Source organism: Apaloderma vittatum, unplaced genomic scaffold, assembly GCF_000703405.1.
Source record: "Apaloderma vittatum isolate BGI_N311 unplaced genomic scaffold, ASM70340v1 scaffold4011, whole genome shotgun sequence".
NCBI lineage: Eukaryota > Metazoa > Chordata > Aves > Trogoniformes > Trogonidae > Apaloderma > Apaloderma vittatum.
The window spans coordinates 283,019-308,140 of record NW_009700722.1 but is presented as its reverse complement, the minus strand read 5'-3'; the positions used below and the strand labels follow the sequence as shown (position 1 = coordinate 308,140).

The window sequence follows — 25,122 nt, the reverse complement described above, 5'->3', positions numbered from 1 at the left end:
GAGGGAAAAAATGGAAGAAGGCCAAGAGATCTTACAGGAAGTGTTTATGCCTTAAAACAAGGTAGAATGGTTGCAAATGTTAAAACAGGTTTTCATGTAGCAGGTTATTTCATGGTGTGTATCTTAGAATTGTAGGAGTTTCTGAAGGAATGAACTGTGATGTTTGTTCTTTTAAACTCTACTATGTATTAGTCAAGATTTGGGGAAAAAGCCATTTTATCTATTTGCAACAAGAAATGAGATGCTTAGAAGCACAATGAACCTGCAGTGACATTTAGGTAATTCTGAAACAGAGAGCTGATGCTTCAATTACAAAGGAAAAAAAAAAGAATTTCTAATTAAATCTACTTAACTATCAGTGTGAAACACTCATTCTTGCCACTTGGGACTCCTATTCTATTGAATTGTTGAATGCTAATCATAACTATGCATTACAGAATGTTTAGTTTTCCTCTTGGGATAGCATGCAACAGGTATGCAATCCTAAATTCCGTATTTCTTCCATCCAAATCAAATATATGATTGACAATTACCCAATAACTAACTTGACAATTAGTTATTTGACCTATTCAAGGCGAAAAAAAGTTACCCATTGAAATCCTGTCTTCCAGTGACTGTGCATTTAAAAGAAATAAATGTCACTTATTCTAGAAATATGTAGGTTTCCTCACAGAACTTGCTGAGTCCTAAAACAATTTAATTCCATCCCCAATTAAGCTTTAAAAGCATTATCCATCAACTTAGCTGGTACTCTATTTGCATTTAGAGATTATAGTGGAGGTATCCAACAAGCAGGTTATCTGTCTTATCTGTAGAAGGACTAAATTGGGTATTGTGGGCTCATTTACTTGACTTATGAAATTGAGGAAGAAAGACCTGATTTAAATACAGTTATTTCAGTATTATTCCAATATAAAATCAGATATTGTCTTTGATAAAAGATCAGGAAATCCACTTTAAGGGAATGTTTTATACCATTGTGTGAAAATTCTTAACTACGACCGTATATTTGAAAAATAACCTGATATTTTAATGAAATATTCACTATGATGCATCAGTCCTTTCAGATCGAGGCTTAGAATGAGGTAGTAAAATGCAATTTAAATTTAATTGTTGTATACTTGGTGATTTATATCACATTTCCAACCAAGAAAATTTGAATCCCAAATGTCCATTATTTTGAGTAGAATAGCCTTCCTGCAAATCAATACAGTTAAAGTGACTGAATGCTCTAGCGCGTGTCAGACAGTGTTGACAGTTCATGAATAGATCATATACGAACTTTCACAGCATCTCACCAATGCATTTTTAGAAGGTTTGAATTTGAGAGAAGATTAATTCAAATGTATCTGAATTCAATCTGACTTCCTGGTGCATTTCCCAAGATTTACCATGTAATGATTCCAAATTCTTAGGCCATATAAGCTATTGAAGTTCATTACCAGCAGAGAATGCAGCTTACATCCAGAGCTAACACATGTATGCATGCATATCAGGAACTAAGATAATAAGATTAAAAAGATGCTTTTCAAAAGGAGAACAATCTTTTCCATACGCAAAGTAGGGAACAGGAAGAAGATGGTTCTGATTGCCCAGAAGGCTGCAGTTACCGGCCGTCAGTTGGTGCCGGGCGCTCACCTGTGCGTGCTCTGAATCGCTGGCTTGTGAACATCACTGCTGAGCTTTAATCTGTTTTGGATGGAATTCTGCTGTCCATAGCTGTAACTGCTTTCTTCAGATTACTGAAAAGGTTCTTCCTGTCTTTAGATTGGGTTTCCTGACTCTGGTTTCCTTTCTAATTTAACTGTACTTTTGTATTTTGCATTCAATCCCCTGGACAGATATTTTAAAATACTCTATCACAGTTATCATTAACCTACCTGAAGATGACTCACATCCCTTTTACTCGCAAACAGTGAACGCAAAAGCATTTTTATATTGTTTCTCTTCTCCTGGGCTGATCATTCAGCCTCTGTATGTAATTTATCTAGTCTCATTTTCGTGGAAAATTCCTCGGAGATATTCTGTTCTTTATTTTTCTGTGTCAGTTGATTGCAGCTTTAGACATGCATATGAAGAAGGGGTGATGTGCACCATGCTTTGACTAGGGACTAATAAGGTAAAACCTGTATAAGTGTGTCTTTTAATCAACCAATTATATTTTGGTTTGGGTTTATTGAAAAGTGTACGTCAGTCAATTTATTCTCTTATCTGTTGGGTGAACCAAGTGATGGAAATACACCTGCTTAAATGATATTTATTAGTGATTGAGCTGTATTTGCTCTGCCTTGCTGATTTATGAACAGATTAATCTACTTCTAATATTCAATATTGGCTCACCTGAAAATAACTTAGAAGTAGGGATGTATAACAAGGACCAGTAGCAATGACAGTGGGGATCTCCTCCCCTGCACTCATGATGTTATTCTTCTTCCGTGTGCAGCACTACAGTGACTGATTTAAGATGCGAGCATGTGATTTAACTCGTAGCTTTCCAACATTTCTGCAGAAAAAAATGCTGAGATTTTAACGGGGTACTAGCAGTGAATTTTACTGATGAAGGTGATGTGATACTTCTCTGGAGTATGGCAACTTTCCTTTTCTCAGTAGGATAGAGGTGTTGAGAATCAAATTGCATCTTTAATTAAAACACATGAATTCCAGAGGGATGCGACTGCAAGACTGCTTTCAAGATCTTGTAGCTCCTTGTAGTTAGTGAAAGATTTATTTATTATGACTTTACTTTATGTATTTTACAAATGTAAGCTGTTAGAGGGCTAAGAATTGTTAGCCAAACTTTAATATGTTTATTAGAGGGTAGATTTGAGTTGCTGAATTCCTGTTCACACATTCTGTCCTTATGAGATGAGGTTCCTTTTGTTAACTAATGAATAGTAACTCTTTGATTTTTTGTCTTCACTCCACTCAGTACAAATCTGTAGAGTCAGACTATCTTCTCCTCTTATAGATGGTATTTTTTCTAAATTTCTGCGTGAGCATGACTTTCAGGGAGAGTAGAGAATGAGTGAGCAATCAGCTTTTCTGTGATGCTTCTCGTCTGTTAGAGCAGTGGAGAAGCCCAGAGTTGATAACGATTGCATACAGCACCATTTTTGTATTTAAATGTCAGCATTAAGCCAAACAAAAGTGTTGTGGGCATTGTTGAATTAGATCTTGAAACTATATTTGGAGATAAAATCCATCTAAGCTTTGCATGTATCAAAGAAAGAAAATAGAATGTCTAACATAGCAGTACCAGGGAAATCTCGCAGCTTAATGATGCACAGAAGCAAGGCAGACATGTTACGGAGCAAATTTCCAGATAATTTGAGCATATTCAATCCTTTTTATTCTTGAGGTTTACGTAAAAATGAATCTGTACCATCCTTTTAAGGATCCTAATGAGGGTGTTAGCAAGTTTGGTAAGCAGATTTAATGAAAATGTGTAGAAGCGATATATGTGTACCAACTGATTGACACCTTATCTTTACACTCCTATTGCAACACAGAAAATTTTTATTTATCATTATTATCATTATCATTATTTTGAAATGAGAGTAGCTGAAGAGCCAGAGAGTCTGGAAGTATTGACACATGTGTCACTTAGAAGAAAGCAGCAGTGTGTAGCATGAATACTTGTCCCTTTTTTCTTTTTCCTTTTTCCTTTTTTCTTTTTTTTACATAGAGAGAAAACTATTTTAGCTAAGAATATTAATTCCAATATTTTAATATTCTTATTTCTAAGACTTATTATCTTTTTGCTCTGTCCTTCTAGAGAGCAAAAACTGAGATATTCTCATAGTTTTTAAACCTTTGATTCGCCAAAGTTAGCCTTACAGTGAGCCCTTGCTGTATTTAATTAATAAAGTACAATTATCTCATACCTATTAAATGACCCTCTTGTATCTTCAATCCCTTAGCCAGTTATTCCTTGCCTACAGTTTTCTTTCTGAGATAGCTTTCATTTTTCCTGCCAACTTTCCTGTTTCCCTGGGGTGCTCTATTAACAACCAAACTCATCCTTTTAGGTCTGGTTTAAAATTCTGCTTTCTGTTACAGCTTAAAGATGTAAAGCTTCAGGTGCGGTGTCTGAGGTGTGAGCCGCACTGTGCCGCAGAAATACCAAAGTCATCACACCTTTACTGCCACCTCATTTCATGGAGTCTTTGCTCAGTATTTTATTTTCATTTCTGCTTTCAGCGAATATTTAGTGAGCTCTGATTACATAATTGAATTTGATAAACTGATGGTATAAGATTGATGAGAAAGCCAAGAATAAAAGATTAGAAGATAAAATTATTTCAAGGGTTTAAGTAAATCTTCCTGAGAGCTGGGGTAATTTATAAAGCATACTATATTCTTTATAAAAATATTCCTGTAGGTCTATTAAATTTTAGCTTCTACCAGAATTGAATTGAATTGTAAGAATCATTTTCATGTAATACCAGCTTGATTGAGATACTTTGAATGGGAGGTAGTTCTGAGTGGGTTGCAGTATCACGAGTTGGATTATTTGAGTCAGAAATGTAGGGCTGAATGACAGACTTGTGGGCAGCAGGCTTTGTCGTTCAAATAAATAATTTTTTCTTGGAAAGACACAATTTAGAAGGAGTAAGTGGATAATTCAGAGTGAAATAATGAAGGAAGTTACACTGCTTTCAATCACTGAAAAACAGGATCAACAAATTACTTGGGTAGAGGTTTGTAATGCAAGTATCAGTTTCCTTGTAATCTCACTGAATGACTCAACTTTCTTCAGAAAGGGGTAGTTTAACAAGCTCATTTCATGAGCCTCTGTGTATGCACAGGTAAATGCCATGATTTTCAGGGGCGAATTCAGCATTAATCATTTCAAATCACCAGTTGGATTCTTTTACAAGCCCTTCACCTAAATGCCATCACAAGTCCCCGCCACCTTTCATCTCCAGAGGAAGCGTAATGCCTTTAGTCTGACAAGGGTAGGATGTCTGTCTCGTAACTCCTTTGGGAGGCTCCCCAAAAGATATGTGAAGCATCTGAAAAGTTTTAACGTTTCCTCACTTGTTTAGGAATACCTTTGTAAAAAATCACCTTTCGCTCTGGGTAAAATAACTGTATTTTACACTAACATTATCTAACTCTGATTTTTTTTCTATATAAAGTTTTGAAATATTGATTGATTTTGCTACTGAAGAGAAAATGGGAATTAAGACTTCACAATATTTGCAGTCATTAAAACAACAAAAAGAGAAGCTTTGTGGAATACAATCTAAGTCGTGTAATGGAGTTGAGAAAGGCAAAAAACATCTCTGATTGCCAGGCAGTATCTGCTAGTTTGGAACTGTTCCTATTTTCTGATACGTTGAGTTGTCATAGCTTCGTGTATATCCAATTTCAAGAAAACATTACTGATCTGCACTAGCCATTAATCAATTTGTTTAGAAAACAAATTGTTTAAAATGCTATAAATCAGAAAAGGGCCTTGCCTGAAAATATGTTTGTTGATTCAGCATGTTAGTTCAGATTTTGTGTAATAGTTTATAAATATTGCTTTAAGACTTGCCTTTTTTTTTTTTTTTGTATTCTGCAGAAAGAACTACATCTTTCTGAAGTTAAATTCTAAAAACTAGGGAGACAGTTTGTCAGTACAAGTCACCAAATGTGTATGCAGCTCATGTTCGGCTTTATAGCCCATTGTAGCAAATAATTTGGCAGCAGTCGCCCTCTGACTCCCTGACCACCCTCGGCTGAAGCGCAACCCCTCCCCTGGGACTGTTCAATTCGGCTGATGATGAGGCTCTGTTGCCGTGTGCTCTATGAAGTAAGAAAAATTCCCTGATAAGAGGCAGAGCGAAAGGGAAGGCCTTAGCAGGGTCAGTGCAGACCCATGGCTGCCCCAAACTTCAGTGGAACTGCGGGAACTCGGACACCTCACAAGCCCCTGACCCGCCGCGTCCGGAGCTCCTCCTTCCCTTGCGCGTGAGGTCGCTTGCTCATGAAATCTAAAAGATAGCTTAAACTCTTAAAATAGTAAGTGTAAAAATACCCGAGCTTAATCTAAAATAAGTTTTAAAAGAAAGATTAGCAATTTAACTGAACGGTTAGTTGCACTGGGACAGCATTTGTGTATTTTTTTCTTTGTATGCTATACATAAAATACACACACAGGTGCTGCAGTGATGTCTACCTATTAAATACTAGTCAATATTTTGTATTAAATCTCTGACTTGAATGTAGCTTGTGTATTTTTATATATATGTATATATCCAGAAACATGTTTTGATTATAGAAGGTACTTGCAAACATCTAAAATTAAGTTCCTACATAGTTACAAATAGAAATTTGACGCATGAGGTATCAAAACCTTCATCTTCCAGAGGTGACAAGGGGCAGGTCTCCAGCAGGTGTAAACTTGTAATAAGTCTGCGTTTGAGTGGAGCTTTGGCAATTTCCCAGTTGAGAATTCTGCTGCTTGGAGTATTTTGAGCGTTTGTGATCCATGAGAGAACAAGAGTTTGAGACCACATGTGACCCTTGAACATTATTGAAGTACCCTAGTTCAAAATCTGTTAGTGATTTCAGGTAATATAATTTAACACATTTTTGTTGGCAATAACGTTGAAAAACATATTAATCTTGTGATTTTGTGAGCTGCTTTCTTCTAAACTCTTTTTTCGATCAAAATTCTTCATTTACCGTGAGACTTCCCCTGCTGTGATAATCATTTCTCTCCAAGATTACTCTTCTGGTTTCTATTCAAGAAATAAAAAAAAAAAAAGAAAAAAAAGCTTTGAGTGGATTTAATCCTCACAGAGGAGAAGGGGAGAGAAAAAAGCCGATACCACAGTTCAGTGCCTGCCACAGTAAACAATGGTGAAATTCTTGTATGTATAAACAGTAAACATGGTCTGAGTGGGCACTTCTCTTTTGAGTAAGTACCAAGGACTAAGGTTATCAAGGTCTTGTAAATTCCGCCTCTAAAGATAAAGCTTAGTTCTGAATACAACAGCGTAAGCCTTAACTGCTGCATCGTGTTTTCTCTTGTTTTACAATGGCCATTTTGAGAAGAAATGAGCTAAATATCAGTGACTTGTACTATGCTTGCTTAAACAGCTTACAAAACCATTTTCTCTTTGTATTTCAGATGATGTTGCACCATACTTCAAGACTGAACCAGGCTTGCCCCAGATTCACCTGGAAGGGAATCGACTTGTACTTACGTGCCTTGCCGAAGGCAGCTGGCCCTTGGAATTCAAGTGGTTACACAATGACAGTGAAATAACCGCCTACTCCACTGAATATAAGTAAATAAAAGCTATCTAATAGTGTAATTGCAAAAAACCCCAACCCAAACAAAAAAATAGAACTGAATCACCTGCCCCCAAATCCCCAATACCTCAAAATAGCTTTATGGGTACAGAACGTATTTCATGTTTCTAACCAAACCTGCAGTTGTATGGGCACTTTCCTGGAAATTGGCAACTTCTGATTTAGATTGGACCACTTAGTCCTGGGTAATTGCATCTATTAATGGTTGCTGTTTTCAAGCCTTGAGATACACCGGTACCTCGAAATGAGCCATATGCACGTATAGAAGAGATTAGTCAACACTTTCTAGAGAACAAAAAAAAAAATCTCTAATAGCACAATTAATCACAGAAGGTTTGAGTGTCATTTTGTGTAAATGCCACTTGTTTCGATCAAGAACAGGAGTCGGGTGTAGTTTATTGGTAGAAGGAGCTGACAATGACTCTTAACCGTGTGAGGTGCTGAGGAAGTAAGACAAAGAATTGGTGTGGGAAGACAAAACACATGAACAAAAAAAGCCCCAAGGTTAGAAATTAACTTAGGGTTAGATGTGCTAGTCACTGAGAGACTTACATTTCTTCATGCTGGGAGATATCTGAATAAGAACGTGTGACATTTTGAAGCTAAGATCAGAATGCTATGGTATTTCTTAAATAAGTGCACATCCTACTACAAAATCGTAGTTGTACATATATTGCAGTTGAAGCTAGAATCAGTCTATTGAAGCACCTTTCCCAAGCTGTATGTGCACGTGTCTCTATAGAGTACCTTGCGGCTTGACGTTGGACTTAAATTAGCCTAATGAATGTCAGGTCAAGATAAAAGCCCTATTTAGTAATTTTACATTTTTTATATCGTTCCTTTTTCTCTAATTAAAACATCTGCTGCAGAGGTGCTTAAGAAGATAGGAAACTATTGGTTCGTAATAATAAAATAACATCAATAGAAAATATTGGTTTAGAATTTGCACCCCTACTGCTATACTACAATCAGAAGTAAGCCAAACAGGATTTTGATTCTATAGAAATACAAAGCTTTTTAAGCTTCCAGAAACGATTATATGACATAGGTGCATTAGGATGAATGAAAGCAAGAAAAAGATATGCTTAGACATAAAAATTCTACTTGCAAAATTTAAACTTTAACCTCATAATAGTTTGCTCTGCAGTTCTCTTGGGTGAATACTCTGTTTAAATGCATGAATCTCTCCTGTGTAAGTGACTGTTGCTGCAATATGAATCATCAATCAAAGATTTTTGGTAATTGATATTACTTAGTGTGTCTCAGTTAGAGTAATGTCTATATTGTAATAGGGTGAAAAAATTCAAAGCTTATTATAACACACCAAGTGAGTAAAGAACTAATTGGAGTCTTTGCATTTTGACACTGGTGACCCTGAATGAACAGCTTTTCTTTGTATAATGATGCTGATTATGTGCACAGCCTGGCTCTTACAGTGATTGTGCATACACTAGTTTGTGTTAAGAATTTATAAAACAACCTTATAAATTCTTTGTCGTCTGAGATACATGTAACAAAAACAAACCAATATTGCTGACTGCCATAGCAATTTTGGTTGTAAGTTAAGTCTTTAAAGTTCAAGCAGTGACTTTTTTTTTTTTTTGTCTTGTTTTCTTTTAAATTAAGTTCTGGATAAGGTATGTCCTTCATAATTGCTTTTGTGGCCTGAAGATATTAATTTATTTAAATTTAAGAAACTAAGGTCATGTCTAAGCAGCAGTCTGCTTTCTTCCCAGACTACTAAAAGTATCTGATTATTATATTTGTGCTTTTAACACTGGACACATTTTAGTTCTTTTCTGAATAAAAAGAAATTGGATTAGTTGATGCATAAGTCCCTTGTTAAAAAGTTCAAATAGATAATAAGTTATGCAACTATCTCATAAAATACATTTAGTTTTAGGTTTGCCTTCACAATTACAGCCAATAAAGACCTGTAGCCTATAGGTTCACTTTTAACACTTAGAGCATTTACAATTAGAACAGGGATATGAATCTGAGATTAGGAATGAAATGTAAGCATTAGCTGGCATTTCTTCTTAGGTGTTTGATACGACTTTAGCTTTTAACTCTTTACTCTGGTGATGGAGCATGTTACGCTCTGGAAGATTTCCTTCTCTGCTTGTTGCTTTGCATCTTTCTGTGGAACTCTCAAAACAGTCAGTTCCTGATTGACCATACTGGTCAAAACAGAGAGGCTGTCTGGTCTGACTCGCTAAAGTACTTGCACAGTATCCCCAGAAACCTTAAGTAGCCTCCTGGCATCTGTACAATGGGAAGACCTGTCTAAAAAGTTAGGCAAAAATAAAGCAAAATTATATCTTGTCACTGTAAAAGATTGTATTGACCTTTGATATAAATTCATTTAATGGAAGAAAGTCTTATTCTGAATTTAGAAAGCACTGTTTGTATACTTTCTTGCATACCAGAAAATAACTAGAATGGTGAAAACAGCACAAAAAGCAGTGTTTTGACTGTTAGGTCAATGGAAAAGTATATTGAAAAAATAATCACTCATATGAGGTGCATAAAGAGCATTTTAAATTTTGTGTTAAAAGCTGTAAGTTCCATACATATTTATCTTTGCTCAAGTTTGTAGTTTTCAAGATAATATCAAATAATGTAAATGTATGTTGTGGCTCTTGTTTTTTTTTTTTTCTTTTTTACCTTTGTTATTTAATTCTTCTAATTTTCCTTGCTTTCCCTGCACCTTGTTACCCAGTAGGTCTGCTGAGAGGCCAGCTGCTCAGTAGGTTTACGCTGTCTTGGAATTTCCAAGTAGATGGGGTTTTCACTGTAAACTTTTAAAGATGTTCTTTTCTTCAGGCAACATGTTAGGAATGTTTCCTGCTTATAAGTCAGAAAAGAAAACCAAAGTAGGACACTTCTGATCTAATTGATTTGTTTTGTCCTAGTGGCAGAAAAACTAACTCTGCATTACTGTCTTAGTATGGATGAATACCAAAGAAAGAAGTCTTTAATTTTGATTCTATTTAATAGACAAGTGGAGGCATAAATATTAGCCAAGTACAATATTAAATCTCTATGTAAGGAAGAAGAGCTTGTTAAGCTATAAACTATTTGGTAAAAAAAGAACTGTGAAAATGTATTGTCATTATTAATTTGTCAGAATCTTTAAATTTTTAATTTTTTTTTTTGTAATTTTTGTTTTGCAACCATCTGCCTTGCAGAGAAGGAAAGGGTTCTGTAAGGAACTAGGGAAACCTTATGTCCTATTGATTTCTATCCTCTTCTTTGTATTTTTACCTATTTTCTCTATTTACTATAACATACTCATCAAACAAGAGGCAACACAACTAACTTGAAGTTATATACTCACTGAGCAGCAAGTATTTCTGTGCTGACTGTTGAGTTTCTTACTCCCACAGCACTCTTGAGTCTTCCTTATCTTCCCAGTGCAAATGTTCATAATCACTGGAGAAAATTTGCCGGTTGCTCCAAAGGAGGTCGGGAGGAGTCAGCTTCGGCACGCGGGCAGGCAGACATGGCAACTGCCTCCAGCCCGTACGCTCCGGAAGCCAGGGTCGCCTGGGAATCAGAGCAGATTGCTAGAAATTGGCTGTGGTGTTAGGCTCCATTTTTGTTCACTGTATTTGGTTGTCTGACCTATTTGCTGTTGTCTATTTGACTGTAATTATAATGCAGTGATTATAGTCTTCATTTATCACCTAAACTAGGTTTCTTCTGCCGCCTTTGTTTTTATGCTCTCTGATCCTGTTCGGATATTAAGCACCGTATGTGGGTGTGTGTAGTGTATGTGAGTACGAGAAAGGATGCTTTCTTTTAGCGGAATTAAATTTTGAAGATTAAAATTCAGCAGTTTTATTTTTTCTTATCCTTTCATAAAGACTTTCATTAATCCCACCATAATATCTCCAGAAGGTGACCGGGGGAATATGCACTTTGATTAATGTTTGTTTAATGCAGGATTATCTGTATTATTCATCTGTTTTATTCACATTGAAACTGTGCCTATCGGTTCATTTTCATGTTGAGTAATCAGATATAGTTGAATGAGGAAGGTGAGCATTAGTGGACTAAGTGACTTTTTAAGCATAGTAAAGGGCAGAACAAATAAAACATACAGTGTCTTTTCCAGTATTCTTCTGAGTTACTGTGGTCACACAGGGTAGTAACCAACTTTTTGTTCATTGGAAAGCTTTGATATTTCTTGCAAGCCTTCCTACATTTAGATTGGAGCCTTCTTGTGCCCCCTCTGAACAAATTACCAGGCATCTCTGCCTTATTTTCATAAATATGGGGGGCCGGTTAGCTCAGTGGTTTGGGTGTGGTGCTAGCAACAATGACCAACACCGAGGTCGCGGGTTCCATTCCCGCTCGGTTCCCAAGTGTTGCCTGGTCTAGTCGAGAGGTGGCGTCCCTGCCCATAACAGGGAGGTTGGACTAGATGATCTCTAAGGTCCCTTCCAGCCTAGGCCATTCTATGATTCTACGAAATATAGATAGCAGATAAAACTAAGGAAAACATTTAATTATTTATTTCAAGAGATTTTCTGGAAATTAGTATTTATGAAATGTAGATATTAAAACTGAAAGATACTTTATGTATTCTAAAGTTTTTCTTGTTCTTCTATATAGTGCAGACAGTATTGTGGCCAAAGACCAGAAATTATATGAGAATGCTATTTGTAAGAAAAAATACAATAAGCATTTGAGACAACATGTAAAATATTAGGGGAGAAATAAGAAACACCACATGAAGTAGGACTGATCTGCCTTTAGGAAGAAGCGTAATATAATTCTGTGTTTTGTCTTACAGGTACATAATCCCAGCTTTGCAGAGATCTGATGCTGGATTTTATCAGTGTGTCGTACGGAACAGGATGGGGGCATTGCTGCAAAGAAGATCTGAAGTTCAAGTGGCATGTATGTTTGATTCATTAGCTAACTGATTCTTTTTTGTGAGAAAAAACCCCAACGTACCAGTAACATTTGCTAGTCTGAAAAGTTATTTAATACATTTTTAAATTATTGCATCATACGAAGTTTCACACTTACTTGAATTATCTTCTGGGAAACAATTCAAAGTGGGGCAACATTAAATCTTTAGAGCAAGCTTTGAGCTGCTCAAAGACGTCAAAATGGGGACGTCTGGAGGTAGCTATAGCATGAGGATTCTATTATACCTTTCCCTGAATACACCAGGATTAAGAAAGGCCGTAGAGCACAAAACAGTGAATCAAAGCAATAAAAAAACCCTAAACCCCGGAGGACAGCAGAGGATGTCTGAAAAAAACCCGTATGGTGAAGGTAGGTCCATGAAGATTTGGCATCACAGTGTTTATGATACAAGCAAGCAGTTGTTTCACAACAAAGACCTCGCTAATTAAAAATCTGTTCTCGACACTCCTCTGAACCAAACCCTCCCGTGTTTGTACCATGTTATTTTAGAGGCAGAAGTTTTGAATTGACCTCTACTTTGATATCTAACTTCCATGTAGAAATGTAAAGTTGATTTCCTCGGGAGTTAGTACTAGTTAGCATGACCTAAGAAATGATTGCATAATTTCAGTTAACACACAGAAAATACAATCCAAATAACTTGTTGGAAATTAATTATAAAGTTAGACCTTGGTTGCTTTTCTTCAAAGTGAACACATAATGTTTTTAAAGTTTTTTTTAAATATCTTTATACAGCATGTAAGCAATCTGATACATGGATCAAATTCTTCTTCCTCAGGGTCAATCGCTGAAAATTCAGTAATGTCACTTGATAAGTGGAATTTAGATACATTGAATTATTTATTAGAAACCAAATTCTGAGGAACTGATATAAGTTAATCACTATGTCATGAGGGAAATTACATGGAACTTCCTGTTTTAAAATAAAAACCCCCAACATTTGCAAATGATACTATTTTAAGTTTTGACATCATGTTCACCAGTTTACCGTACTAAATTATGTTACTATATCAATAGTGTCAGTAATATCAGTAATTAGATGTTTGATCTCTCAGTGGTATTCTTTCAGAGATGCTGAGAGCTAACATGAAAATTGACTGCTGTTAAAATGGGGTTTTCTTTCCCTGCCTTCTACCAACCCTCGTGCCCTTGGAGTATAAACCTCCCAGTGACCTTGTGCTCGCACTGACGTGTATCGGGCCCTTGCAAGTGCTGTTCCCAGTACTCTTCTTCACTGCAGTCAGTTGTATCAGGTCACAGAGGATCTGGTGAAAGCTGCTGTGGGTGAGTGTAACTGGGGGGTGGGGGACCTCCAACAGGGTTAGCAGGGAAAGGCGAGGACAAGATGCTTCTGGTTCTGCAGCAGTGAGCTGTTACATTAGGCTAGATGTCTCTGGAGTTGCATCTACAGGTGTGGTTTCAGGGGACAAAGGCTTTGGTAGCAGTACCAGAGAAAAACGTACCTGTTTTCTCCTCCATCCCACTAATTGATCCTGCTCCTATATTGCAATGTAGCACAGTATCTATTTAGGCTTGCAGGAAAAATTATTTGTGCAGCTGTGGACTGGGAATCTTCTCCAAAATTTAAAACACAGCAAATACTTTGTAGCGTTTTTTAAAAATAGTACTTTTCTTCCCTGTCTGATTCCCTGAGCAGCTGGACAGGCTGGTGTCATGGAGGGAGCAGATCTTGAGGAAGTAGTTGTGAGAATGACAGTAAGAAAAAGGGACAGAGGGCTTTACCTTGATACTGCCACTATTCCCTTCTGAATGAGGGAAAGAAGTGAAGTGAAGTGTTTTGTTTCTCTAGGCTTTGTTGTGTGTGCATTTGGTTGTTCTTGAGAGAGAAAGAAGTGTAATTGTTTAGTTTTCTTCAGTTTTAATTTTTTCTTTATTTAATTTATAGTTTTGCATTGCTAAACAAAGCTAAAAAGCTATCTCTTGAGACTTCTCTGTGTGAATTAAGCACTCTATTTATTTTCATTGATAAAGACATCGAGACAAAGCAAAGCAGATATATGACTTGAGACTTTTGGTCTTTGACCTATAGTGACATATGTGGCTTCTGTGTTGAAACTTGTCAGTCAGACCTGCACCTTATTCCTGCAGAATAGTCTTCTACAAGTTTTAAATAACTTCTTTCTCTTCTATGGAGGGTAGCTACTGATAGAATTGATTTTTTGTATTTTAATGTTTTTGATCTAAATGATTTGATTTAAGCTGTGTGAATATAATTAAGTAACTGATATTTTACTTTTTGATTGTTCTCAAAAAGACATCAGAAAGTAGCATTCCAAGGGTTTACTGAAGTCATCTTATCCAGTCTTCAAGGGTTATGGAGAATTGTATGTTAGATGTGTAACTCGGAAGGATTTGTAGGTTCCCCAGTGCACTTAAACTCACGATCTCTAGTGAAAAATTGAAAGGCACAATAGTAGTACGCACTGAGAAAGATCTGAGGTATTTTCCGTGTCCTAGATCTCCAAAATAGCAGGAACTTGTTAAATAATTTAAGAAATACTCTCAACACGTGCTAATGTATTACTTAACTAAATGGGAACAGATATTTCTGAGAAAACTGCTGAGTAAATCTTAATTACACAATGGGCTTAAAAACTCTTGGATTGTGAAGACTAAAACAATCATATGACAGTGAAGTTAATTAGATCCACCTACGCGGTTTGAAACTTCTTTTCAAGTAGATGATCTGATTACAATTGTAAGAAATACAGAGCAACAGAGGAAGTACAATGCTGATTATGTCTGAATAAATAACTTGAAAATCACAAAGATGATTAAAGCTTCTTTAAAATGCCATGTGTTTTTAATTTCTGCTCTTGTTCTGTCGCTTCTCATCTCCTGCCATCCACAGGCCTGATAGTAGTTGTCTATGTTTCAATGTCCTTTGCATCCTTCTCTGCAGCAAACAGCTTGAAAAGAAGCCTGTGGTCCTTAAAAAAACCCACCCCAACACACCACAAAAAAACCCAACCCAGTTCAGCAGCAGAAACCAGAACAGTTCTGTATATGTGTCAGTTACTTGGTTTAAAGCCAATTAACATTCGTAAATGTTCCCTTGGAGAGTGAACTAGTAAGAGGCTACAACCCTGTTTATTTGAATGGATAGGAATGTGATACAAAAGGCAAAGGAATCATAGAATTGGTTAGACTGGAGCAGACCTTTAAGATCGAGTCCAACTGTTAATCCAGCACTGCCAGGTCTAACACTAAACTATGTTCCTCAGCACCACATCTACCTGGAGGTCTTTTAAATACCTCCACTCTACCACTTCCCTGGGCAAGCCTGTTCCAGTGCCTGACAACCCTTTAGTGAAGAAATTTTCCCTACTATCCAGTCCAAACCTCCTCTGGTATACCTTGAGGCCCTTTCCTCCTCCTGTCGCTTGTCACTTGGGAGAAGTGACTGACCCCACCTCACTACAGCCTCTTGTCAGGGAGTTGTAGAGAGTGAGAAGCTCTCTCCTCAGCCTCCTTTTCTCCAGGCTGAACACCTCCCGTTCCCTCAGCTGCTCCTCATCAGACTTATTCTCCAGACCATTCACCAGCTTCGTTGCCCTTCTCTGGACGTACTCCAGCCCCGCAATGTTCTTCTTGTTGTGAGGGGCCAAAAACTGAACACAGGTCACAGGCGTGGCCTCACCAGTGCTGAGTGCGGGGGCACAATCCTGGCCCTACTGGCCACATGATTTCTGATGCAGGCCAAGATGCTGCTGGCCTTCAGCAAGAAGAACAAGTAGAAAACATTCACTGAGTTTTTTACAAGGACTCCGTAGATATGTAAACTTGTCTATGAAATAAAACCTGCAGAGACGGAGGTTCTGCTATTGTAGTTGGTTTTCTTCCATTAAATTTTTGTTAAAAACTGCTCTTTAATACTACTGCTGCCTTTGTAAATGTCAAAGATGTAGATGTGCTATTTAAATGGCAATGTAGTGCCAAAAGAACTAATACCTGCCAACCTGAGGATAGGCTTGTTACTTTAATATCAACTTGTATATAACAGTTTACTTACATGGATTTACCTATGCATTGTTTTAACTAAAAGTGATACAGTTGCTTGTCTGCTTGTGTAGCTGTGGATAAAAATATCAAAATTGGTGACCAAAAAATTGATGAGATTATATAGATCGCTTACATTTCTTTGCATTGCACGGGAAATTCTGTATTGTGCAAGGATTTATTTAAAAACAACCCAAACCAAACCTCCATTAAAATGTCACTTTCAGTTAAAAACGCTCAGTTGTTGCGAAAGAATGCTGAGGCTGTGCAGCACTGCTGACTGATGGGCTTCTCGTGTGCACTAGCAGCACTTGGATTTACCTTATGCTCAGCCAGATTTGTGTTAAGTAAAACTGTCTCATGATCTGTCCTGTCATATTGACTAATTATAGCAATACCAACGACTGTTGTAAAACACAGCTATTACTTTCTCTCTTGAAAAGAAATAGGGAGGGAGACAAGAACTTCCAGGACTCTTAGTATAATTTTTTTCTTTTCTTTACAGACATGGGAAGCTTCATGGACACAAACCAGAGAAAAACAGTGACTCAAGGACAAGCTGCAGTTCTAAACGTCCTGCACATACTCAGCTATCCAAGGCCACAAGTGACGTGGTTCAGAGATGGACACAAGATTATACCAAGCAGCAGAATGTAAGTCAATTTAAAGCTCAGAGTACCACCACCCTAAAATATGATTAATTATATTTGATAAGGAAAGTTACATTTTAAGTACACTAATTAAGGTTTAAAGAGAATAAAGTAGTCTGTTCTAAGACTACTAAGTTTGAGATAAATGACTATTTTAAGACCATCTCTGAACTTTCTAAGCAGTTTGACAAAATAATTCATGTGGTTTTAATGGTCCTGGTGCAGCATAAGGGACTAAATACACAGCTTCCTTCACGCTATTCATTTTCATGATACGTTTTGGAAAAGTAAATGCTCATCTCTCAATTACGTTTACTTGAGTGGACTAACTTAATGAATGTTGAGATTTTTCTTTTTTGATGCATGAGGTTTTTTTCATAGAGTTATGCTTAATACTATTTTCTTCATGATAAAATTCTAAATACTGCTTATTTTTTCCTTATCTATTTAGCTACAATGACAGTTTCATTTCTTTTTGACTAATTAGCAGCTCGCCCACTGATGGCACAGTACTTGCACTTTCATTATCTCAAGTTGTGCTCATTTATCCTTTCCTGAAACAGTTAGGAAACCACCTTGATTTTGGGGATAGCTGCAATTTCAGGAAATGCAGATAAAGTATTTCAGTTTTCTTGCCTAATTTGTTAGGAAACTGTTGAAATACCGAGAATATTGGTGGTTTTTCTTTAAAATCTGTGTATTGTCTTTTCATGTGTTCAAAGGAATAGATGTGCTAGCAACTGATGGTAATGGGATATCGCTTAAGTTCCAGACAGGGGAGTTTATATTAGAAAGGGAAAATGCTTCTTAGATTTTAATTTTATTAATCTGTATTGTGTATTTTACTGTTGCTTACGTGCTTTTTTAAAACCTGAAAGCTAGTATTACAGGCTTTTTGAAACTGTTGAAATTAGTATTGCAGGGGTGCGAAGAAACTGTGTAATAATTTATGAATAATTTAATAGTAATTTGATGGGAAACAGCTGAAAGATGAAACAATGGATTTCTGGGCAATCTCTTGAAGAGAGCTAAGTGACAAATCCTGAGTTATTAACCATTAAGAATCTACTTCTTCCACTCCAGCCACATTACAAATTTTCTTTTGTCAGTGCTGAGAATACACAAATCAAAAATCTGCAGATGGTGAAAAAGCCTTGTTATCCAGGTTTCTTGGGAACTATTACGGGTGAACAGAACAGAGTGACCTAGACAAGCATGTAATGTCTGAAAATGAGATTTGCAGGAGTTCTCTTACAGTTTGGGAAAATTGGAAGTAGAGATATGCGAGTTGCATATTCGTTAATATAAAATCATAATTTTCATGTGTGTGCTTTAGTCTTACTCCTACCTTGTTGGGATTGTTACGGTAAAATCACTTGTAATTCATAGCACTGTGGTAAAGTTTATACACAGGAAAACTGTAAAACTCTGATCTATTAGGGGTGAAATATACCTGAAACTTTTCCCATATATTTTATTTCCCTGGTCAGAAATTTTACCTGAAAGGAGTATGAGGACATTTGTCTGGGCTGTAAAGAAATTTCTGAATGCTTTTGCAGCAAAAGTACGAATGCTGACAGTGTGCACCTCCTTGGAAGTTTGATATAAGCTGTGTGGTAAGGCTGGTAAGTTCAGGAAGGGACAGATTTACGGTACACAAACTGGTCATCGGTGCACTCTGTGTGCAGTAGGTCTGCTGCTCCTTCAAAGCACTGGAAAAATCATAGAGCATCCACTTGCCTATTGCTGCCTGTGAAGTAAATATGGCAGCCCTATAGATACAGGAAACCTGAGACATGGAGAGGACGCACATAAAACTGTGAGTAATGTAAAAATATCTCATGGAAACTCTGTTTCTTACCTGTGGAGCAAGTTGTGCGTTTAATTTGTTTTCTGTACGCAAAGATGTATGTCAGTGTAACTGATCATTTTAGGAGGCGATCCACTTAGATTGATGCGTCAGTCTAACTGGATCACCTCTTAAACTGATCAGTTAAATTGATACAACCACCTTGTATGGATGCTCTTTAAACTGATTAAAAGTACCTTCTATTGCTACATCAATATAAAGCTTTTATAATCTTCTTAAACAAGCTTACGGTGTTTTGGTTAAATCAATCAGCTAGTCTGTCAGCTGCAGTGATTTCCAAGAGAGACATCGCTGCAGTGTATGCAGACTGAGAAAGTAAGCAGTGCTAAAAATGAGGGCAATAGTGGTGGTTATAGGACAATTCCTTCCATTAGTTGGTCAAGGTAACTCTTACTCACGTAAAAGCCGTAATGGACGCATACTTAACACTGGGCCGTTTTTATGCCATAATAACCATCCTGATGCTTATTTACACAGAGCTACTGTTACCACTAGAATGTTTCCCTTACTGATCATTAGGCTGGGGAAAAGAAGAAAAAAGAGAAAGATTAGTGTGTAGCTTAGGTTTCTTCTTTTTTTTATGCGAAATGGTAATCCTGCCCTGAGAGTGTGCATGGCTGTGATATTTTCTGGGAGCAAGGTTTCTTTGAGACATAGGCAACTTTTTTTAAACTGCATGTTCTCTCTAATTTAACTTGTAGTGAACTCTTGGTTTTTTTAACAGCAAATAACTACGTATTAATTTCCATATTAGTGCTGTCGGTGCCAAAATATTTTGTTCAAGTTCCCCAGATAAAAAAAAAAAAAAGCATGACAAGTTCCTCCTAAATGAGTGGGCATGTAAAGTCAACAAATCCCTGTATAATATATGAATGTGAAGCAAATGGCCTGCATATACTCATGGGGTGGTTGTTATAGTTTATGACTTAAGGCAACTAACAAATCTGCCGCAGAGCTAGTGCGACACGATGGTGTGCTTTTAAAAATTTAATTCCTGAAATTTTCTCCCCTACCGCTTAGTACAATGTGCACGTATATTCATTGTGTCTGTCACCAAAGCCTCAGGTTGATTTTCTGAAGTTATGCTTCTAGATTATCAGAAGGAAACTGTATACATGCTAGAAAAGTGGAAAACCAGAGAGAACACCAGGAGATCAACAACAAGAGAAAATAAGCAAGGAGAGGAAATAGGGTTTGAGATGCTTTTTATTACCTTACATGAAAATTTCTCAAGATGTTTTAGAAAAGACTTCACGTTACACCTAGACAGATTAATGTTTTCCAAATTCACCAGCAGACTAATGCAGAATTACAACTGCGCTGTTATCCAGGGTCGTGACTGATGGGATGATTTTGCCTGTTTCTCCTCACATCTTAGAGAAAACAATAGCCTCTCTAAAGGTAACTGCATCAAAAGAAATTGGTACTCTGAGATGTCAAGTCTTCAGCTTGCCTTGCCTGGGTGTGCTTTTTCAGACTTAAAAGCAAAGCGCATTTAGCTTTCTTTGCACAAGGCATGTATAGTATCTTGGAGAGGCACAAAGGACGGTAGCAGTGGCAAGGTGTACGTTTGCTTTTCAGTGGTATTGAGGAATTAAATTCTGAGTAGCCTTAGTGGATTTTTTTACCTTTTTCTAAGTGAAAGACTTTTTAACTTGAAAGGTTAACTCTTGCTATCAGTTCCTTTATCGTTGGTTTCTTCTTTAAGAAGAGCACTTCTGTGAAGACATTATTACCGTCTTCATTAACTTTCTTACAGCAGAACGATTTTTTTTCCCCAGTAAGCTGCAGTTAGATGAATAATAACTCATGTCTTTTGTTAGTGGAATTGTGTCTGACAAAACAGGAAAGTTCATTTCTGGCATATAAAGGTACTTCTAGGGTGTCCCTTTCAGCTGGATGGATGCTTTGTCCCTTAGTTAACTGTTAATGAACCAAAACACTTTACAAATGCACTTTATCCTACCTGACAGGGAAGATGAATTGCATTGCCTTTAGGTATACGTGAATTTAATATCTATTTTTTGCAGTAAGAACAATTCATTTTGCCTTTGAATGTGTGTGGTCATTACTAACTTGCAGAGAATAAATGTGCTGATGTATTGTGGAATGAAAATACATTAGGCACAATCAACTGTCAAATATGACTTGCTGTCATTTTGAACACTCATAATACCTTGCAAATAAGCAAAGCTAGTGCAAATTTACTAGCCACTTGTTAAGGTAAAATTGTAACTATATTAATGACGGTGTCCAAAAAAGTAACTGCAGTTAAATAGACTTTAAAAGATGAGAAAAATTAAAATGTCTAGCAATAATATATCAGATTTTGGGCTGATATTAGTGTTAGATTAGGTTTTGCCTAAAGCAAAAAGCAGCTCACTTAATGTGCCATATATATGTTTCATTTTAAAACAAACATCACTTCATTTTCATATGAGCAGTTCTAGTGCCAGCAACGTATTTCTCTACAAATACTAGTCTGTCATACAACTTACGTTAGTTGCACATAATTACTTTTCACATACACTGGATAATACTTTAATTAAAATTGCGATGATTAGCATTAGTGAACAATAAATTCAGAGACTGTCAACTCTGCAGTGTATTAGCTGAGCGATATTTTAAATAAAAATAGTTTCCATGTCTCTCAAGTCTGCTAACATTATGAAATGGAGGGACACCTCTCAGCAGTACGAGATGTGACAAAAACCCTTATAAGTTGTTTTTATCTGTCCGTGCTTTTTCTAGGCTCCACATTATAGACTTTATGGCAGCCTTCCGGTATCTAAAGGGGCCTGCAGGAAAGCCGGGAAGGGACTTTTTACAAGTGCGTATAAAGATAGGATGAGGTGTAATGGCTTTAAACTGAAAGAGGGCAGGTTTAAATTAAATGTAAGGAAGAAATTCCTTTCTTTGAAAGTGATGAGACACTGGACCAGGTTGCCCAGAGAAGCTGTGGATGCTTCCTCCCTGGAAGTGTTCAAGGCTGGGTTGGACGGCGCTTTGAGCAACCTGGTCTGGTGGGAGGGGTCCCTGCCCATGGCAGGGGGTTGGGACTGGGTGATCTTTAAGGTTCCTTCCAACCCAAACCATTCTATGATTAATTTTAAAGTCAGTACTAGAAAAAGAAGAATATTTTGTAGAATTGTTTCCTTAAACTGAAATTCATTATTACCCTGATAGTCATTTACTTAACCAAACTTCTGCATTGAGTAATTTCAATTTGAAGGAACAGGCAGCACTAGGAATCATCTTACATGGAATTTCACAGTTATCCCCAAGGCCCATATGCCTGTGAAAGACTGCAGGGAGTTGTCCTATCATCTTTTCAAGTACTCAGTTTGAGTAGTCCTGGATGCTGTCAGTGGACTGTTTTGAGTATTATTGTCTACTGTGTTCAGTAGAGGAAAACGTTAACACCTCAGGGTAAGCAAATCCCAGGATTATTTTCTAAAGCTGTTTGACTTGTCTAGATTCAACCTCACTGTTTTTCTTTCTGCTGATAATTTGTTTGCCACAGGTTTTAAACATATGTTTCAAAAGTTAACTTATTCAGACTGCTTCAATTTTAGGGTGGAATCTCACGTGTTTGTTAGATGAAGGAAGAGGAAGACTGAGTCATATTTGGGCACCATGTGCTGAATGCAGGGTGTGTAGGAGCAAGACAGCTCATCAGAGTGTGGAAGAGGGACAGCAGAAAAAAAATTGCTGCCAAAGAACATGCCTTTTAGCAAGGCTCATTTGGAAGTGGGTTTCTCCCAAGAGAGACACTCCGACTGATGAGATGTGAGGCACATTTTGGGATTTGACCAATATGTTTCATTACAAATTTAGACCACAAACTACAGAGGATTTTTTTTAATTATTATTTTTTTTATAAGCCGGGGGAAGTTGCTGCCATTATGCTAGCACTGTAAAATCCATATTTTTAGCTAGAAGAAGAGTGGATGCTTGAAACTAATATTGTTTTAATGGGCCTCAGCTTCTCACAGTATCTTTCAGCACAATCTTCAACAGCTGTAAATTTCAATAAGGCTTTAAAGATCGCTGTCTCAGAGGAAAGTTTGACTGTTGGATATTGTTTTTCCTAAGATGATTACATTTAAAGAACAAAACTATTTTATGTGCCACTACTTTTATTAATCCTAGATTTGGAATTTGTAGAACAAAGGCAATGAAGATGTCACTAAAAGGAAACCTTTTTGCTCTAAGTATGATTTAGTTATCACAGCTTGCAGCAGAAATTGATTTATGGGTTTGTTGCTTTCTAGAGACAAATGTACTTTGAGAGAGAATATATGGACTCCAAAAAACCTGTTAATAGCGTTAGTTTTAGAAAGTGAACTGTATGCCAGTTTTAAAAAATCATATCCAATTTAGAGGTGGGTAAATGTGAAGACTCATTGTCATTGTACTTTGGGGCTCACTTCTTGCATCTGCTGAATTTCCTAATCAGAAATAATAGTGATATTAGGGACAAAACATGAATATATTTTTTAACAACTAATTTGCTTTTGTGGAAAAACATTTTTGAACTGCTCTGTCTACAAACAAATATTTTTAATATGTAGCCAAAATAAGACCATTTAGAAGTGTTGCAGTTGTTCTTAAGAGCAACTATGCAGAAGAAAACTATTGCTTTATGCTTAAAAAGTAGCAATTGTTCACAAGTCCCGGGGAACAATTTATCTTCTATGAACCCTCACATATCTCTATTTTTATGGAAATAGATGCAAAATGTTTGTGACTTATCAAATATAGCAGAAGGTAATGTCTTATGTTTACCAATTAACTTTTATTAATCAAAACTGACTGAAGTAAAATGTATCTGTCAGTACTTCTGGCTGTATTCTACAAAGGATTGTTAATTTTCTTTCTATGCAGAAATGAACCAATGCTGTCTTCCTTCATGATTCTAGAGGAGTTGTATATGATGTAAAAAGGTGTTAGATGTATGAGTTTGTACTTTTATAATACAAATTTATGTAGAATCATTTTAAAAGTCTATCATCTTGGAAGATTTAATTTCATATTGAAAACTGTTGTGTGATTCAGGAAGAAAAAAACCCAAACACACAGAACTTTGCACTCGGGGGATGTTTTGTGGCTTTTGTGGTTGATTTGCATCAAGTCTACTTTGTTAACAGTATTCAACTTGAATTTAAAGAATTTGGTACATGGAAGCAAGTGTGAAGCAGACCTTACATTAATTAATGCTGCAGAGAAAGGAAGAAGCTGGCAGCCTGCCCATGGCTTATCTCTGAGCCTTAGTTGTGAGTGGAATCTTTAGCTATTTTGTGTTTGGCCCTCATCTAACAGATTCCCAGTGAATTTAAATAAATCGTAAATGCCCTGTATGAGGTTTCATGGGTCTATCTGATCTGTACAAGAGGGATGATTTTTAGCTCTGGTGCAACTTTGTAAAGGCATCTTGCAATTAGAAGTGAGAAAAACAGACTCTGCCAATATATTCATATGAAATCTATTTGTCTGCTGCATGATAGTACTACCTTTTACTTAATATATGCCCATGGCTAGTTTTATATATTACACAAATCTGTTGTTTTACATGTCAGTACCAGTTCTAGACAGACAAGGCATCTGTTTATCAGGGTGACCACAGTCATCACTTGCTTGCTTAGCTTTATTCTCTTTGCTTTTCCTTCTAAACTCCTGTCACTAGAGTGGGAAAAGAGTAGAATGGGGCGTGTGTGAAGTCTCTGGATACTGGGAGAGAAATGGAGTGCGTTCAACCCTGATGGAGGAAAGAAAAGACAGAGAGAGGATCTTAGAAGTTGACAGGGCCTGGGGAAACATTTGCAAAGCCTTGAAGAAGGAGAGGTTGGATGAAGCTGAGAAGACTGTGATCTAGCAGTGGTGGACTTCAGCTTTCACTCACAGGGCAGGGGGAATGCCAACGTCCTGGGAGTGTGTCCCGTGCTCGTGTCACCATCTTATTGTGAAGCCCCATAGGAATAAAAGCCAACTTCTCCAAAAACATCAGAGAAGCCCCTGTACCACTTCCGTGAGCTGACTCACTCTTCTGTTATTTCTTTGCCCAAAATCTTACTGACCCTCTCAATCCAAACACCTGCCAAAATGCCCATATTGCTGCTGATCCCTCCCAGACATATGTCTCCTCTGGACATACCCTCAGGTCACTGGAAACCAGCATGTTGCCAACATTTTGTTGTTGTAAGACTGGAACCTGGTGTGTAATTGACAAATCCATAGCTCAAAAAGCAGGAGAAGAAATATCTAGCAATTTCTGGCTTGTGTGTTCCTGGCTTCTTGAATTCTCAAAATAGACGTATAGAGGAGATCTTA

General features: G+C 37.0%; 1 protein-coding gene across 1 annotated transcript in view; it reads left to right on the top strand.

Annotated features, from left to right (window-relative positions):
• The first annotated feature begins 7,127 nt into the window (after positions 1-7,127).
• The window catches only part of LOC104280997 (protein sidekick-1-like), a 282,102-nt gene continuing 264,107 nt past the window's right edge, over positions 7,128-25,122 (top strand). Inside the window, 3 exon segments of the mRNA XM_009878837.1 lie at positions 7,128-7,283; positions 12,110-12,216; positions 16,778-16,925. Of these exon segments, the coding sequence (XP_009877139.1) occupies positions 12,174-12,216; positions 16,778-16,925 (191 nt within the window). The 5' untranslated portion in view covers positions 7,128-7,283; positions 12,110-12,173.